Below are 17,157 nucleotides of genomic sequence, written 5' to 3' on the forward strand. Positions count from 1 at the left end.
ACTCCCTGCGGGTCCTAGAGGATGGATTTATACGCCACTTTCTACGCGCTCTCCTGCTTTCGAGTCGTTTCGCGACGACCATGGTGTCAGGTTCAAGCAGCGTCTTTCCATCAGAGACTTGCTGCTGGGGGTTAAATGGTATCTGTTGTTGGATGAAGGTGCACTGCCGTCTAGGATTAAGTGCCGCTGTCGGGCATATCTAAAGGCAATTCACAAATGTTCAAAAGAGGGTACAGTGAGGGTTGAACGGCGTTTGCGCAAGTACTGGGATTGGCTTTGGCGGAAGCTAGTCTTCTGGCGACCAGAATTGGACGAGTTGGATGATGACGCTCCATATATCTATTGGGATGATGTTGAATCTGGGCCGGCGTGCGACACGGAAGATATCCAATCCTTTTTGCGGCTTAACATATGAGGGGACTGGATTACCCGCCAAAACATACGTTTGCAATTAGTAAATGAATAGAGTGCAAAGCATACACTTGACCCTGAGTTCAACTAACCTGCCCAACTTGTCCGGTGCTTGTCGTTTCACCCACTGTGACGCTGTTCTTCACTGTAGTTTCTATTGTACAATCCTATTGATCAATAGATCAAAACGGCTGATTCCTAGGATCCTCGGGAGCCAAAATCTTCCGACCACGATCTAGCACCGACGACTCGGGACGCCTCAGTCCTAAGTGGGACATGCTTTGAAGGACCGGCTCGCTAGCGGCGATGTATGGCCGTGAAGTGTACATCACGCCAAGTGGCGATGCGACGTCACTATACTACTACTATACACACTCATATGGTACAACCTCCTTCTGTCCATTAGAAGAATAAAGACTAGTAGCAGGAGTCTGATAATAATCATGTTGCGCTTAATGAGGAGCGTCTAAGCTCTCCGCAAAACTATTATAAAGATCGCCAAAAAACCTGGATTTTCGAGACACCTCTTTCCCTCGTTCCTTCCAATTCATTCCAGCATCGGTAGTTACCGCCCATCATGAAGATTGCGCCCCTCCTCCTCGCACCCATTCTTGCTGCAGCCAGCCCACTGAATCAAAGAGCTGAGAGACCAGAGGGCAGCATCGATGCACTCTTCAGAGGCGTCCGCGAAATTTACTTCGGCACGGCTACGGAGTTCGCTCGACTATCTGAAGGAGGAATCAAAACATCATCAAGGCAGATTTTGGCTAAATAACACCGGAATACACAATGAAATGGGCCGAAACTCAACCAGAAAGCAATGTTATAACTCTAGACAATGCCGGCAAACTTGTCGCCTAGGCTGTAGAAATGGAGAAAAGTATTCGCGGTCACAAGTTATTGTGGTGGGACCTGATATCGGATTATGTGAAAGCTATCAAGGATAAACAAAGCGTGACGGCTGGAAGGGCAAGATTCGGGCGTGAGACATAGTCAACGAGGCGATTGAAGGAGACCACATGCGCAGTAGCCCATTCTACGATATCTTGTAAGTACACTCGATATAAATGACGCAGGCGACAAAAGTTTCCTAACTTTGACAAAGGGGAGATGAGCACATCAAAGTCATTTTCGAAGCTGCTCGCGCCGCCGACCCGGACGCTAAATTATACATCACCGATTACAATCTCGAGGATGCGACCTATGCAGAACACAAGTTCATGGTCGCTAATGTGAATGAGTGGAACGGCAAATGGCAAGCCGGTGGAAGACCTTTGATCGACGGGATTGGATCGCAAACACATCTTGACGCAGGTATGACCTACTCCGGCCGCCCATCTGAATCTCGGAAGCGTACTAACGACGATCTATAGGCAAAGCCTATGCTGTCGAGGCAGGGCTGAAATCTTTAGCAGCCGCTAATGTTGCCGAGGTTGCAATCACGGAACTGGATATTGCAGGTGCTAACCCGCAAGAATACCAAGCTGTCGCACAATACTGCTATTGGGTGCCTCATTGCGTAGGCGTAACCACATGGGGTGTCCGCGACAACGAGGCCTCTGGCAAGAACACCCCTGCCCAGACACCGCTTCTTTTTGGTTCGGATTGGGCCGCAAAGAAGGCCTACTTCGCAATTCGAGACTACCTCCCGGATCTACCGAAGGCGACATGAGCCAGCAAGGGAGGAGGAACTTCGTATACGACAAGAACAAGTGAGGAGTATCCGACTTACACGCCTAGTTAGCTGTAATGAGAACAAGTTGATGAGCCGCCTATATAGAAATCCTTCCAGCATCACATTACTGTTCCTCATACTCGCAAACATCTAATCACCGCCACTTGTTTGGTAATCTTACATAGCTTCGATCTCATCGACCCAAAGCCCCCAGCACCAGATCAGTGGAGGTGAGGTCTTTGTTTGTCCGCTCATAACGGCGAGTATCTCCCACGAAGCGAACATTACGTGTTTTGATGCAATACACCAAAACCTGCCGACGGTTATTACCTCCTTGTATGATTCGACGAGCTAATGACCTTGCCGCAAGTGCAATGTTTCGAGGTACATACGAAGCCCTACCAGCGATGTGAAGTATGACTAAATGATAGGAGACTTTGCAGTTGGTATGGAGAACGAAGATGATCGGAGCATGGGTGGTTCTAAGTACTGGGGGTTGTTGCAAAAGAAAGCGAGAGGGGATGATGCTTGCCAGTTCGAGACGATGACGTAAGCTCTCCGCTAGTCTCTATTCCTGCTTGATGCACGCCCGCGTTCCTCACTTTACTGTACGACATCCTTACAAGTACATTGGCCGTCGAGCGCGAAGGTTTCCTCAAAAACCTAGGCGCAAATACTGGCGACGATTGTTGTAGGCCGACCAGGCAATCGTTGTTTCTCAGAATTTCCCCCGCTTCCGGCCAACTACCGAATACGTTATATTAGATGACCCATCTGTTGAGCCTAATCCGCAATCTCGTCCAATATTGCTGACGACTCGCTCGGCAGAGACTCTCAGTTCCTAAAGCATCTAGATGAAGATAACTACCGACATGATCTGGGTACCCAGAGTAGGTTGCCGAGAGACGGGTACTCGGGCTAGTGGGTAATCACCAGGAATTCACCCACGATATTGGTTATCTCTCCTCGCGACAGCTGCACCCCACAATGCCCTTTCGCAGATATGAGCACTGCGGAGGTCTGGTCACATGTTGTTAGAACATTTAATGATAACAGCATATTGTTTCACTGGTATCAATCTTATTCTCATCGGATTACACGGCGTCATGTTCGCTTTCCTTGCAGTCGTGCTATATGCACCAACATGTACGCATGCTCTTCTGCACCATCTCGCAGTCGGTACCACTAATGGACAGGCTTTGTACTCGCTGGAGATGGACGACGAGTCGCGGAAAGTGTACACAATCCAAGCGAGAGACGCGGGTGGACCGTCGCCGTCTTTGGTTCTCGACGTCCGTACTTCGTTCTCCAATACGAAGCGTATCCGTTGACACAAAAGCAAGCGTTCAAAGCAGCATCTCTTCAGCAGTCGTCCACAAGATGGAACCTTGACCCGCCACTCGATTGCGCCGACATACGAGCTCATTAGCGAAGGAACTATGGAGATACCATCATCATGTCAGTTTACCTCGTGGCGTCTACATGGATTCATCTAACGATATTCAGGCAACACTACTAGCTTCGGATCCCTAAAGCTAAGCTCTTCGACTCAGAATACGGCAATATGGGGTACCGCTAGTACCGGCACGTGCAGCATTGTCTTTGGTCTGTCGCCAGACGGTTACGACACCTTGCGCTCGCAAGAAATCGCCGGCGATGTGCACTCTATCGCTTGGAGTCCCAGCGGCCGTAATCTGCACGCACTAGACTCACGCACTTCTCAGCAGCTTTCGACGTCTATTTCCAACTTCCGTATATCGGATGATCCGACTTTGCAGGACGTGGTTGGTGTTGATGTCCTCATCAACGTCACGGACGCTTCGCAGATTGTCGCACATCCTACTGAAACATTGATGTACATCGTTACCAAGGATACGAACGAGCTAGTTGTCTTGTCGTTGGCAGGTGACACTCTTTTGAACACTTCTACTGTTCTTGTGCGATACAGGTTGCTCCCATCCTCTCTGGACGCGACAGAATTCCATACGTCGTCGCTCGCCATTTCCGCTTCTAAAAGCACTCTGTGGACACTTTCACAGTCATCTCGCCAAGCTATTATCACTTCTTTCAACCTCAACGTCACAACAGGTGAGGTGATAAATGTTGCTGCGCGAGCTAGCTGGCAGGGATTTGGCGAAGGTCAGCTCACTGCAGCGCCGTTCAATGACGGCGATGTGGTCGCCGTCGCAAACTCCCCAACGGGTTATGTCACTTTACTCGGCCTTGACCAGTCCACGTTGGATACCGTCCATGTCGCCGAGGATCGTGGTATTCACGACTACTTACATCCAATGGCTGTTGACAAGAACAGACGCGAAGACCTGCACATGGCTGCATCGAAGATCAGAAGTTACGGTCGGGCTCTGATAGATGATTACGTCACCTTGGGCGACAGTATCTGGATCGACTAAGACCCTTCAAGTTTCCTTTGGTGCTTGCTTACCAGCGCATTGGTTAAGGCAATCTCCTGTTCTCGGGTGATGGGCCTTTGATAGCTCCATCTACATAAAGCCATCATTGTTCCTCGTTCTCATACTCGTGTCTCTTCGTTGAAAACATTCCTTGTTCGTCAGTCAAGCATGTCAAGTTCTTTCGGAATATTGTTACGATAACCTAAGCTCCCCGCTTCTCTATCCGACGGCTCTCACGAATCTGTACAGCGTTCAGCCAGCTCTTACTGTTTTATATATCCTGAACAACCTTTACATGCCGTAGGTCTCTGTGACACTATGTCTGAAGGTGACTAATTCTAGTAGTCCCAAACGTCGCCACAATGCTAGCACTCCAGCTGGCCGCCGAGGACGCTCCAGAATTGAGATGAGAAGAGTAGCAGCAACCAACTTGGGAAGTCCACTACTGAGGCTTCCAGGAGGTTGGTAAGGCCTCTATGCTACTCACGCAAATGGTAACCCTAGGCAGAAATCAGGAACGGAATTTATCAGATCCTCCTCGATCAATTTATAGCCACCCATCGACCGTTTAAGCTCGCAGGTAGAGGAGCGGATCGCTACGGTTACCCGACTGCTCGAATGCTTGACGCCCCATATCCTCTGGGTTTGAGTGCCCCGCATCGGTACAGACTGGAGTGGCCATGATGGCATGTTCACAGCATGAGAAATGCTAAGACCCTATTACTATGCCCACGCATGAGACGTATTAGGCAAGCTGATAGCAGGCACGTAAGACTTCATGGCTGCGGATCGATAGGTGCGCAGCCGCGAGCCCCAGGCGCTTGCATATGGCAGGGACGCGCGCATAGCTAACGCTAACGAACAGCACAAGCTCAGTGTGCTTAAGCACAAATCCAAGCTGATTACGATACACATATATGCAAGCACGCTACCGAGGCAGCGGAAGCCAATCAGGCGTCCGAAAAGTGGTATTCCTCCCACGCGTACTAGACTCCTAGAACACAGTACAAAAGTCTATGTGTGCTTTGCTCGTCCACGTACGTATCATTTCGCATGAAAGCTTTCGACATGTCAGCAACCGGGCACGAAACCAACCCTCCTCCAGTCAACCACGATGTCGAGATACACATCAAAAACTTCAGAAACTTCACGGCCGTGGCTCTTCGCAACTTCACTGTTCTTATTTTCTTTGTGGGAACGTTCTGGGGTTGCACTCGAGTCGTTCCATCTACTATCTTTATGCCATTCCTTTCACGCTGGACCTGTATTCTATGTCTGTGCCTCGGGGTTATGGTTAGAATTGCATTGTTCTTCTGAACCATCAATAAGATAGTGAACCGCTATATGCCAGCGGTCGAAAAAAGACAAGAGTCTACGGGACCAGGACTTGGGAACACGCACCACCGACCTGGAAGATTGGATGCTGGCGAACTTCTGCGTTATCGTTGGTCTGGCAACCATAGATTTTGTGGTACGGTACTGGGTTGAAGTCATTGAGCTCACTTTCTCGTCATTTTTCTATGATTTGCACAATGGGTGGTCTCTTGTTACTATTCCAGTTGCTCAAGCAAACATTACGTTACTACCGGGGAGTCGTAGGGCTTAAACACGAAGAGGCATGGGGCATCCTAATTAGTGTCAATGCTCAAGGTTCTATAATCAATTGGGGGAACCCAAGGCTGAAGGAGCGTTCGGACCACTTCTTCACGTTGGTCGCGTTCCGTTCGAGTGCCTGAAGTTCTTGGTTTATGTAGTTGGATTTAGGATTGGTAGAGGGCCACTGTTTGGTACGTCTGTAGCACAGTCAATATGGGATCATAATCTGACGCGCTATAGATCGCTTACAACATGAATGGAAGGTTGCAAGAAGAGTTTGTAAAACGTGCGATGCTATCGTCAACCTTTTTGCAGTTTTTGCTGGGCGATTGGGTGAAGAGGATGACAACAAGGGAAGCCTGTTTTCCTCCGTCGATGTTTGAGTGGGAGCCAAATCCTGTTATAATTCCCCATCTGCGAGGCGGACGTCTCCAGTCACTGGATTCCGGTTCTTCCACAGCCAAGGATACGTCGGATCGCCATCTCGTGGAGATAGTTGGGGAGGCAGAAGAATTAAGTCCGGATATGGCTGTCGCTTTCGACGACAAAGGCGCCGTCAAGCGCAATTCAATGTCTCCTGTTGCACCAAGATACACCGGTCTAACAACAATGTCCCCATTCTATCTACTTTTGCATGCCCTCAATGCACATACGTCGCAAAGAGAAAGGTTGAACTCAAGTATGCAATAGCTATCTTCTCAAGTCTACATCTGCTATATTATGGTAGCAAGCATGTTACTCAAACGCACAATCACCAATTCAAATGTGTCCATTATGGCTACAGAAAGACATTCGGCCTTCGGACAAATCTCGAGTGTCACGAAGCGACACACACGGAAAGAAAGGAATTTGAGTGCCCGAATCCGTGGTGCGAAACACCTGGGCAACCTTTCACGCGCGGAGTTAATCTTAAAGGGCACATGAAGCCATGCGTTACTCCTAGTTGAATACACACGGCACATGTTTGTTTTTCCGTCGCATCATGCATTCATCATTTTATACGTTATGTCAGCATCGGTCAGCTTGATATACTACTGTCGAAGCAGGATAATCACAATGAAGCAGCAGAGATGATGCGTCAATGAGCACTAAAAGGTAATGAAAGCATGCTTGAACGACGGCATCCTGACACGCTTGTTAGCATTAGTGATGTTAACGTGAGGTGGATACGCGGCTGTAGTAGCGATGTATTACTGGATGCTAGAAGGCAAAAAGAGTATAATTATGCCTCAATACTCCGTGACGCGACCACCTTTCTACCTCTACCGTTTATGTCCCGTATTGCAGCCAGAACAGGAAGGTCAAAGTATTAGCAGCGGCATGTAAGGCGTTATCAGATCCTGCTAGGCAGCAGTCGTTAAAACCGAGATTTGCGAGCTCCGATCTGATAAGATTTTAGATCCGAACCCCGAGCGCGTGTGATATAATAGTACGTGATGGAAGTTTAAACTGACTGAGATCAGATCTGGATTCGCATGACGAGGTCCACTATGATGACACGTTCCAGAGACCTTGAGAAAGCAATCCATCCAACGGTTTCCAGTCCATCCAGTACCAAATCTCGGGACGAGCATGGAGACTGCAACGGCGAAAACCCGGAGATATCGTCCCCAACTGTCGACCGTATCAATGACCGTCTAGTGCGTTTAAACAACCAGCACGGGGTATGTTATCGTTCTCATCTGGTATACCTTCGCTAATAACCTAGGCAATATGGGCCTCGCCAACAGATTCGTCCGATCCTTACAACTGGCAGCCTTTGCGCAAGTTCATCATTGGAACGATATTCTCCTTCGGCCAATTGATTCCCATCATGTCTGCAAGTATGATTGCGCCGTCGCTTCCCGCCATCGCTTCGGATCTCGCTATTAGCGCTTCTACAGCCCAAATTACCATGTCGGTATTCTTCCTTGGTATGGCCTTTGCGCCGTTCTTGATAGCGAGTGCTAGTGAGGTATGGGGGAGGAAGCCGGTTTGGATAATTTGTAATGCCTGGTATGTGGTTTGGAACGCGCTGTGTCCAGTCGGCAGAAACACGGGGTTGATGATAGTTGGGAGGTTTATGGCTGGAGCCGGGGCGAGTGTTGGCGTCACGGTAAGTGATGAGTCTGATGAAGTCTGGCATACTGATACCTAACGTCTTGCAGTTGAACGGTCCAGTGATGGCGGATATGTATGGCGAGAATGAGCGAGGCAAATCTCTGGCCATGGTGTCCTTGCTTCCCTTTCTTGGCCCTGCTCTCGGACCGATTGTTGGTGGACTGGTTACCCATTCCATACATTGGTCATGGATATTCTGGATTATGAGCATCTTCAACGCCGTCATCTTGATTCTTGGCTTCGTCTGGATTCGCGAATCATACACACCGGTCTTGCTACGTCGCAAAGCGTTAGCCGAAGGTGGTAACGTCCCGACCGCCAAAGCTGAACGTGTTCGCATTGCGCAGCACCTCCTGCGTCCAGTCCGAATTCTAATGGAAAGGCCTATTATCTGGCTCAATGCACTGACCGCAACATTGTCCTTCGCTGTCTACACCCTCATGCTCTCGACATATGCGTCGCTATGGATCGAGAAGTATGGTCAATCTGAGTTTGTCAGCAGCTTGCACTACATGTCGATTGCGATAGGCGCAACAATTTGTGGCCAATTAGGTGGTCGCATAATGGACTGTTCGTATCGATATTTGATCAAGCGAACTGGTAGTAAAGGTGTTCCCGAGTTCCGCATCCCCTACATGGTTCCGGGGATGATCATCATGCCAGCCGGACTTTTCTGGTATGGATGGTCGGCTGAACGCACACTCCACTGGATAATGGTTGACGTCGGAGTTATCATCTTCACACTTGGGAGCTTCATCGTGAATCAAGCGACCATTGCATACATGATCGAGGAGTTCGGCCAATTCGCAGCTTCCGCTGGTGCAGGTGTTCGCTCAGTTTCGTATGGTCTTGCCTTCGTGTTCCCGATCTTTGCGCCCAACCTATACAACACTCTGGGATATGGATGGGGTAACAGTACGTTAGCCTTTGTTACGGTTGGTTTAGGATTGCCGGCGTGTGCAGTCCTGTGGTGGTGGGGCGATAGGATAAGAGCTCTCGGCAGGTCAACGTGAGCATAGAGACGGATTGGACATGCTAATACAGGATGATAGAAGAATGATAGATCAATAGCAATCCTTGAAACACTTGAGATCTGTAAGTCCTATGCAGTGCTATGCGAACCTGATCCGCGATGCCTTTTGTGGGGATGTAGGTGCATCGCCATACCTAGTGGTCTAAATGACCGGAAGCACACGTACCGTGTACGCAGAAAGGCTTCAAAACACCAAGCCACAGTTTCCTTAATACAGCACCGCAAAATACACTCTAAAGACCGTGAGACTCTTCCCCAACATGATCAAGTATATCTAGTTCACTTGGTGCAGTATCGTGGCAGACATCATTTCGGTAGGCCGAGCGTGAGAAATAAGCACTGAGGTGGTGTGGGGAAGGAATAATGGAGGTAGGAAGAAGTACGGCAGTTCTCGTGGGTGGTGATGCTATTGGCGATGCATCAGAGCCAAGACCCCGAGGGGCCGGCCTCATGTTTGCAGCCCTCAACTGCATCGATGTTGCCCACCGTTTGGTAAGCCGAATGATGTCTGCACCTCACGTTGTAGAACAATATGCTCTCAAAGTTATCCACATTGGAAGGAGTAGCCTGCAGTTCACATATAGAGTCGTCGACGATCACAATGGTGACATTCCTTGTTGAATACGTACACATCGAATCGCAATGATCAACGGCCCCAAATATCATTTTATCATCCCATAACCTTGACCATAGCTTCCCTCCACTTGGAACCCCATCTTCCCATTGCATACAGCGCCGCACACCCCGTGACCACACTCCAAATGCCAAGAATCGTCATCAACCACCCGTTTCCTATCGCGCTCAATATCGGCTCTGCGACTACCGCGCCCGTGAACGAGAAGATGTTCCTCACAAAATTGTTCAGAGCGATCCCAGACGCCGCGCGCCGAGGCATGAACTCCGTGAGCATGGTATTGACCAGCGCAAAGATAAGCATACTACCTATACCAAAGAAGAAGTTGCTGATCATTGGCACGATCCAATGGAGCCCTTTCTCCGCCGTCCATCCATAGATTATAAGAGCTGACGGCCAAAGAATCGCAGCAATCCACGCATTCTCCTTCATACGATCTTCAGGGCGAAAGATGAGCTTGCCTCGATCGTCGTAACGTCCTGCTTTCCGGGCTTCGCGGTGCATGATACTATCGATCCATTTACCGCCGAAGAGCGAGGCGAGGAGATAGCCGGCGGAGTTAGGGATGTAGAGCAGGCCGATTATGAGAGTGGAAAAAGAGTAGGGTGGGGCGGCAAAGGTGGATTGGATGCTGATGTTGAGGATGTAGAGACTGCCGAATGTTATGCTAGCATAGTAGACAGTAAGAAGAACGGGTGGGAAGCGGAGCCATGCTATGATGCGTAGTGGGTCGATGAAGATGTGGCGTAGGTGGAGTAGGATACTCTTAGTCCTCTGAACAGTAGAGGCGTGTGTGGTGCTTCTTCCGAGCGTTGTGCTCTGCTCTTTCTCGGTGTCGTTGCTTGGCTGTGGTGCTGTCGGGTCGGCAGATGGTTTCTCTTTCCTGTGCAAGGTTTCCGGAAGAGCGAAAATGATGAAGATAAGTGTCATGCCGCCGTATATGACCAGGAACCACTGTGTTGACCGCCAACCTAGTCCTGAGCCTAAAGCACCACCAATGATGGGTGCGAAGAGTGGACCACAAAGTGGCCCAAGATAGAAGATGCCCATCGCTCTTCCACGCTCTCTCGTTTCCCAGATATCGGCGATAGTTCCTGCACCTACCGCTTGTACGGATGCTGCTGCGCCACCGGATAGGACACGGAAGACGATCAGCATAGCAATGCTGGAACTGATGGCGGAGAGAATGGCAAATACGACGAAGAGTATGAAGGAACTTATGTATATCGTACGTCTACCCAGTCGCTCCGAGAAAGAGCTCCACCACAACGGGAATATGGACATGCTAAGCATGTAGACAGCAACGCTCATGTTGGTCACCGTCTCGGTCGCGTTGAAGGCTATGCTTATCTCCTGCAGTACGGGCATAACAATTGCGCTACCCATGGGTGCTGCCATGGCGCAAAAGGCGACGATAAACGTGAGGAACCATTTCGTTTGCCGCGCGTAGTGCTCTGGGTTTTCGACTTCCGGGATAAGAGCGAAGCGAGCGAGGAGTCCACGCCGCTGTGAGCGCGGGACAACGACAGCTTCGGGCAAGACTGAGGTAGTTCTGGCTAGGGTGACTGGTCGTTGTTTCGGCGTCGATGTTCTCTGCTGATCGGCACTGGTAGAATGCTCTGATGCCGTCGAGGCTCGAGATGATGAGATTGACATTGTTTCTTCTGCATCTCTGCGATCTCTCGTTTCCATGATGTCTTTTTCTGCTACGCCTTCCTCCTCAAAGTTCCTGTCTACGTTAGTGCCTCGGTCGGGGTTATCCTCCTGTTTCAACATCCTTGATGGCGATCTCGGCCTGTCATGATCTGCCATCATCGCCCGCCGCAGAGATTGAAGAAGAGAAACTCTGATAACGCAGCATCCGAATCTTTCTTGCAATCAAAAGCTCGCCCCGATTTCCGCATGCACTGTCGCTTTTCCGTATGCGTCGTAATACCTCGGTTGTCGACAGCCGCTATCTCTAGCGCTTTAGCATGTTCCAACGCGTGCCTGTACCCTATGTTCACCACAGTGGGACCTCAACAAGTGAGACGCAAGCGAAGGAAAGCTGAAGCTCTCCATGATTCCAGACGAAGCCCAGCGAAAACGCCGCTGTCGAACGATAACTAAGCAAGACGGATTACCGAAACAGGAGTTTTGCTATGCGGAAACAACTCGCTATAGTTATATCCGGAACCATGGTGGGGCCAGAAGGATACATGCATGCGATCCGGGTAATTGGGAGCTTGATTGTACGGGATGTCACGTGGATCATCATACCCGTCGTATGGCGGGCCGCATCGAGAACAAACTTTCCGATGCTTGTGTTCGAGGAGCTGTCAGCTAAGTTTAGAGACCCTTGAAGTTAACATCTGCACGGCCGTTAACGTCACCGTTAACGTTGTCGCATGAGCACGTTTTTGGCGGGGTAAAGATGGGTTAGCTTGACAGCTTGGAGCGGCCTCGGCTTCTCCATTTCCAGCTTCCATCCCATCATCATTCAGAAGCTACCACACGACACAGTCAAGCCACTGACTTTCAATACTCACCCATCCAAACCCATCAAGTCCTCCATCGCCAACTACCGACACAATGGCCACCCAAAATCAAGACCGCCTCCGTTCACACTTCTCTTCAGTTCCCGACGCAGAGCACAACAACCGCTGGGACGACCTGTGGAGAGAATCTACATTCCTGCCCTGGGACCGCGGCCACGCAAACCCTGCGTTAATCGATCTGCTCCAAGAACGTGGTCGCCCACTCTCATCTCCAGATCCCAATCCCTCCCTCGGTGCTCCACCACCAAACAGCGAGTCCGCAGGCTACGCGTCTCTCGCCGGACCATTGAAGGACGATGGGAAGAGGAGGAGGGTACTTGTGCCAGGGTGTGGGAAAGGCTACGACGTAGCACTATTTGCGGCGCATGGCTATGACGCTTATGGGCTGGAGGTGTCCTCGCATGCTGCCGACGCTGCTAGGAAGTACTTAGAGGAACCTGGGAAGGGGCCATTGGAGGGAGAGTATGTGGTCAGGGACGAGAAGGTTGGAAAGGGGGCGATGAAGGTTGTGTGTGGAGATTACTTCGAAGACGGCTGGTTAGGGGATGTGGAGGGCTGGGAGGGCGATGAGGGGTTTGATATCATCTACGATAACACGGTGAGTAAAGTATTGCATGTCGAGTGTGAAACGTGTCTGGAATTGTGTACTGACACGATGAACAGTTCCTTTGCGCACTCCCTCCATCTCTAAGACCGAAGTGGGCATCTCGTACCACTACGCTCCTCCGCCGTCCCTCACCAGACACCACTTCCACTGGTGGTGTGCTTATCTGTCTCGAATTTCCTACACACAAGCCTGCATCCTCCGGCGGACCTCCACACTCGCTCCCTCCTCTCGTACACAACGAGCTGCTCAAACGACCGGGTCGGGATATCTTGTATGACGACCAAGGTGTCGTGACCAAAACGGATCGAGAGGAGACAGACAACGCGCTGGTCAAGATCGCGCACTACACACCCAAGCGGACCCACGAGATTGGTGTCATCAAGGGCCTCGTGAGAGACTGCGTGAGTATGTGGCGGCACAAGGCGGATTGTCCGGAGGATCAGAGATGGCACTGAGTACAGCAGGCTAGGAGGACGTTGTATAGCTCTGGTAGACAACTTACGAGGTTGCCAAGATTCGCATCGTCACTCCCATGCTCAGCCTTCCTTGCGCAACGAGTTGTAGTGCTCGCCCAACCCGTGACTGTGCTTGTAGTATCCCAGCCAGATCTCCTCCTTTTCTTTGACCTCGTCTTCAACCTCTATCCTGTCCACCTGCCCATCGCTGTGTAGTACACATATCCGGAGGCCGTATGTCCTAGCCAACGCAAGCAGCTCCAAGTGTCCACCCCATTCGCCCGTCTCTCTAATCTTGCGGACGTGCTCGGGCAACGGGTCTTCCATGAATCCCGAGAAGTCGTCGGCGTGACCTTGGATCCAGTCTGCCGCTGCGTGCCTGACTGTCTTGTATCCTTCTAGCTTCTTGTCTGCTTCTTGTTCACCCTGTCCAACGATAGTGACACCTATCCTTGGCTTCAAGCTCAGTTCTCGTGTCTGCAACTGATCCGCAACTGCCGCATACAAACAATGACCATCCGCTCGTATCTCATGCAGGGCCAGCCCATGTTTTTGTAACTGTGTCGCCATGCGCTCTCGTTCTAGTTCGCGTGGGTTTGGTGCATTGGCAGCCTCGCGCTCTGCTTCGGCGATCATGGAGGCTTGTTCGGCGGCGCGGCGGGCGAGGCGGGCTTTTGCGCGGTTCGGCTTCTTCTTTCTGGGTTCGGTGGAATCACCATTTGTACTGCTCTCTTTGCTTTCTGGGGTAGAACCATTTAGCTTGAGGCTGGCCATGTCATCTTGTATATCCTGCGCCTCATCCTCAGAGCTCCGTGGACCCTGTTCATGTTCCTCGACATCTACAGCCTCCCCGTTCTGCACGGCAAGTTCATGCGCCTGCCGCTCCTTCAATTCGCGCTCTAGCTGCTCGCACTCGTCGTTGACACCCTTTCGTGTCTTTTTGCTCGCTTGCTTCTTCTTTTGCGTTATACGTGATACGAGGTCGCGTTGCTCCTTGCGGTGTCGAGATTGTAGCGCTTCGAGGGTTTCTGGCTCGGGCGTTGGCGACGCGTCGCTCATGATGACGATGCAGAATCTTCAAGGATAGAAGAGGGGCAGAAGAGCTGAGGAACCGATATGGGGTAAAGACAGTGTGTGCTTGACTGTGAGACCAACGTACTCATGGTGGGGTGGTGGGGAGCGTGAGATTCTTTGGCGCCTCGGCCGGTGAATGGTTTTGCCGACGTAAACATGTCAGTCATACTTCACTTCATCTCTTTCTTCCACAAGTTTCATCTCCTGGCAGAGATGCTATCGCCTCAGTACCCAGTACGCAATTCAAACATCGTTCGATTACTCGTAGAAAGGCCATAGAACTCCTACGCGTCGTCCCGACACAAATCTCGCTTCCTATGTTTTCATCAGTCTAGGCTTCAAGAGACGGATTCAGGCAGGCATTCATCTGACTTCTTCTCGTTCTTCTCTTTTCCCCATTCCAAACGTACATAAATTCCGCTTGCTTCTTGCTTGATTGATGGGATGGGCTCAGTGACGTTCAAGCTTTCTGCTGCTCTGCTCTTCGGACATGGATCAGAAAGATCTAAGGGACTTACGATGTCAAGGTTCAAAATAACACTAATGTTGTAGTACAAAATAAGCTAGGTCGTGGTGACAGATTGCTTGCTATAACGATAGTCAGGTGTGGTAAGACCTTCGTGCCAACTCGTTCTCAGCATTACCTAGCTTGATTTACGACGGAACTTGATAATCGTCGAAGAGACGCCATGGGCTGCCGCCTAGCCCTTTCAACACAGGTAGTCAAAGCGCTGTTATGCAACTTGTATTGCAGAGAGTACGGTAGGATTGAAGTGAAATCCTGATATCCCGCTCTTCCACCGCACCTTCCTCGCGGCCGCGCACCTACCGAGCGCTCGGAACCTGTCTCTTACCCACAAAACCACCACTGCCTTAACGCTTCAGGGATTGCACTATCGATTACCTGATATCCATCGACAACGGACATCTCTAAACATGCCTTTTCGCGACCAGGAATGGGAGGACCTGCAGCGCGACTACGACATCTTCCCCGCCTATAGCGACTATATTTACGGAGCCGATGGGCGCCTTGTCGTGACCCAGGAACCCGGCCTTCACCCTATGATATATCCCAGAGACATATCTGCGCCTATTCGTTACACCAATAGTATGCCATCTCGATCTTGGTCTCACAAGACCGCCGAGGGCCTTGAGAAGTCGAACAAAGCGGCTACGCAAACGCTGGCGGCAGGACAGGACGAGATCGGCGACAGCGACAGCGACATCAGCGGTACAAACAATGGTAGTAGTACGCCCGGCTTGGATGTGCGTTCGCAAACTGGTAGTCCTCTAAACCCGCTGCTACCTCCGCAAGGCGTTCACACTGTCTCTGAGAAGGAGATGGCGCGACGGAAGACGTTGAATGCATCGCAGCGCCGCCCTCGGTCTAGAATCGTAGTTCCTTTCAGTCCATTACAGCAGCAACAGTCGGTGAGATTGACCAAACAGCAGACGCAGACCAGGAACACATCGGTCGCACGCAGGCCTGAAGGTCAGCCACACCAGCCATCCCTATTGCGCTCACCGTCTACTACCGATATCGATGAGAATCCAGCACCGAGAGCGTTGCTTCAAAAGCGGGGCATGCTTTCACCTTTCGCGTCACCGGCGCCAATGCTAGATCCGCCAGCAAACCTGTCTCAACAACAACCACAGCGTGCCACTGACCTGCCCAACAACTTCCCTCTTCCTTCCACTCCAAATGATCCTCCAAAATCGAGCCACGAGATCCCCCCTCTCCAAGCGAATGATATATTACATAATCCACGCTACGACTACCTCCATTCCGACAAGCGCATGCAGATTGCGAAGATACTCGTCGACCGTTGGGTCGTGGTGCGGGAATCTCCTCCACATAGTGCTCTACGAGCAAAGGCGATATTGGATATTCGAAATGTCACCATGATGGTCAATAAGTCAGTACCTAACCTACAGGCCGTGACGGAGTTGCAGAAGCAAAGGGCACAGCAGCTCAAGACGCAGGCGGCTCTTGAAGTGCAGACGCTCCAGGTAAATCAAATTCAACAGCCTCAACAGATATCTCAGGCTCCACAAGTGTACATCCAACCTCGCCTCCAGCCAGATGTCTCATCTCCGCAACCCACCCAATTGTCTCCGAGCCAACCTCTCCAGCAGCCCGCTCCTCGAGAACCATACTACAGTATCCCTCAACCGGCACATCAGATGCAGCTGCCTCAGCAATACACACCTGAAGGTTATCAGGCGCACTCCCAAGCACAGCAGCAAACCCACCAACGGTATCAGCAGTCTCCAAATCAGAACTTAAATCTGAATCCCACACAACCGCAAGCATCCGCCCTGCTCCGCGCGAACATCAATCGCCATATCCCACAGGTTTGGCAGTGCCTACAGATCGCGCGAAACCCCCCACAAACCGCACAGAACAAGGAGCATGCGAATCAGTGGCTGGGACAATTCAGGAACAGTCTGTCAGTTGAGGGTCGTGAGTACTTCATGCAGGTTATGCAAAGGGCGTTGCTCGAGCAGAGACAGGGAAGAGATGCGTTGGCGTTTCTAGGGCTTCACGATTGGACAACCTAGTAAGGCGGTTTGAGCAAGGAAACAGAAAAGCGTCCGGGACGTAATACGGACGGAGAGTGGGA

General features: G+C 50.9%; 7 protein-coding genes across 7 annotated transcripts; 5 read left to right on the forward strand and 2 right to left on the reverse strand.

Annotated features, from left to right (window-relative positions):
- Window positions 1-1,430: 1,430 nt before the first annotated feature.
- On the forward strand, window positions 1,431-2,083 carry ALTATR162_LOCUS3835 (uncharacterized protein; the record flags this gene model as incomplete). Its single annotated transcript, XM_043311443.1, has 3 exons — window positions 1,431-1,459; window positions 1,517-1,725; window positions 1,785-2,083. The coding sequence occupies 3 exons, from the start codon at window positions 1,431-1,433 to the stop codon at window positions 2,081-2,083; spliced, it is 537 nt and encodes a 178-aa protein (XP_043167378.1).
- A 1,109-nt stretch (window positions 2,084-3,192) lies between these two features.
- Window positions 3,193-4,497, forward strand: ALTATR162_LOCUS3836 (uncharacterized protein; the record flags this gene model as incomplete). The annotated part of the gene is made up of 3 exons (XM_043311444.1): window positions 3,193-3,378; window positions 3,430-3,544; window positions 3,593-4,497. The coding sequence occupies 3 exons, from the start codon at window positions 3,193-3,195 to the stop codon at window positions 4,495-4,497; spliced, it is 1,206 nt and encodes a 401-aa protein (XP_043167379.1).
- Window positions 4,498-7,583: 3,086 nt separating this feature from the next.
- ALTATR162_LOCUS3837 (uncharacterized protein) lies at window positions 7,584-9,206 on the forward strand (the record flags this gene model as incomplete). Its single annotated transcript, XM_043311445.1, has 3 exons — window positions 7,584-7,757; window positions 7,802-8,188; window positions 8,241-9,206. The coding sequence occupies 3 exons, from the start codon at window positions 7,584-7,586 to the stop codon at window positions 9,204-9,206; spliced, it is 1,527 nt and encodes a 508-aa protein (XP_043167380.1).
- Window positions 9,207-9,896: 690 nt separating this feature from the next.
- Window positions 9,897-11,636, reverse strand: ALTATR162_LOCUS3838 (uncharacterized protein; the record flags this gene model as incomplete). The annotated part of the gene is made up of 1 exon (XM_043311446.1): window positions 9,897-11,636. The coding sequence occupies one exon, from the start codon at window positions 11,634-11,636 to the stop codon at window positions 9,897-9,899; it is 1,740 nt and encodes a 579-aa protein (XP_043167381.1).
- Window positions 11,637-12,431: 795 nt separating this feature from the next.
- Window positions 12,432-13,459, forward strand: ALTATR162_LOCUS3839 (uncharacterized protein; the record flags this gene model as incomplete). Its single annotated transcript, XM_043311447.1, has 2 exons — window positions 12,432-12,995; window positions 13,061-13,459. The coding sequence occupies 2 exons, from the start codon at window positions 12,432-12,434 to the stop codon at window positions 13,457-13,459; spliced, it is 963 nt and encodes a 320-aa protein (XP_043167382.1).
- An 81-nt stretch (window positions 13,460-13,540) lies between these two features.
- Window positions 13,541-14,518, reverse strand: ALTATR162_LOCUS3840 (uncharacterized protein; the record flags this gene model as incomplete). The annotated part of the gene is made up of 1 exon (XM_043311448.1): window positions 13,541-14,518. One exon carries the CDS (start codon window positions 14,516-14,518, stop codon window positions 13,541-13,543), a length of 978 nt encoding a protein of 325 aa, XP_043167383.1.
- A 951-nt stretch (window positions 14,519-15,469) lies between these two features.
- ALTATR162_LOCUS3841 (uncharacterized protein) lies at window positions 15,470-17,095 on the forward strand (the record flags this gene model as incomplete). Its single annotated transcript, XM_043311449.1, has 1 exon — window positions 15,470-17,095. The coding sequence occupies one exon, from the start codon at window positions 15,470-15,472 to the stop codon at window positions 17,093-17,095; it is 1,626 nt and encodes a 541-aa protein (XP_043167384.1).
- Window positions 17,096-17,157: the final 62 nt, after the last annotated feature.

Source organism: Alternaria atra, assembly GCF_907166805.1.
Source record: "Alternaria atra isolate CS162 genome assembly, contig: 23, whole genome shotgun sequence".
NCBI classification, from domain to species: domain Eukaryota; kingdom Fungi; phylum Ascomycota; class Dothideomycetes; order Pleosporales; family Pleosporaceae; genus Alternaria; species Alternaria atra.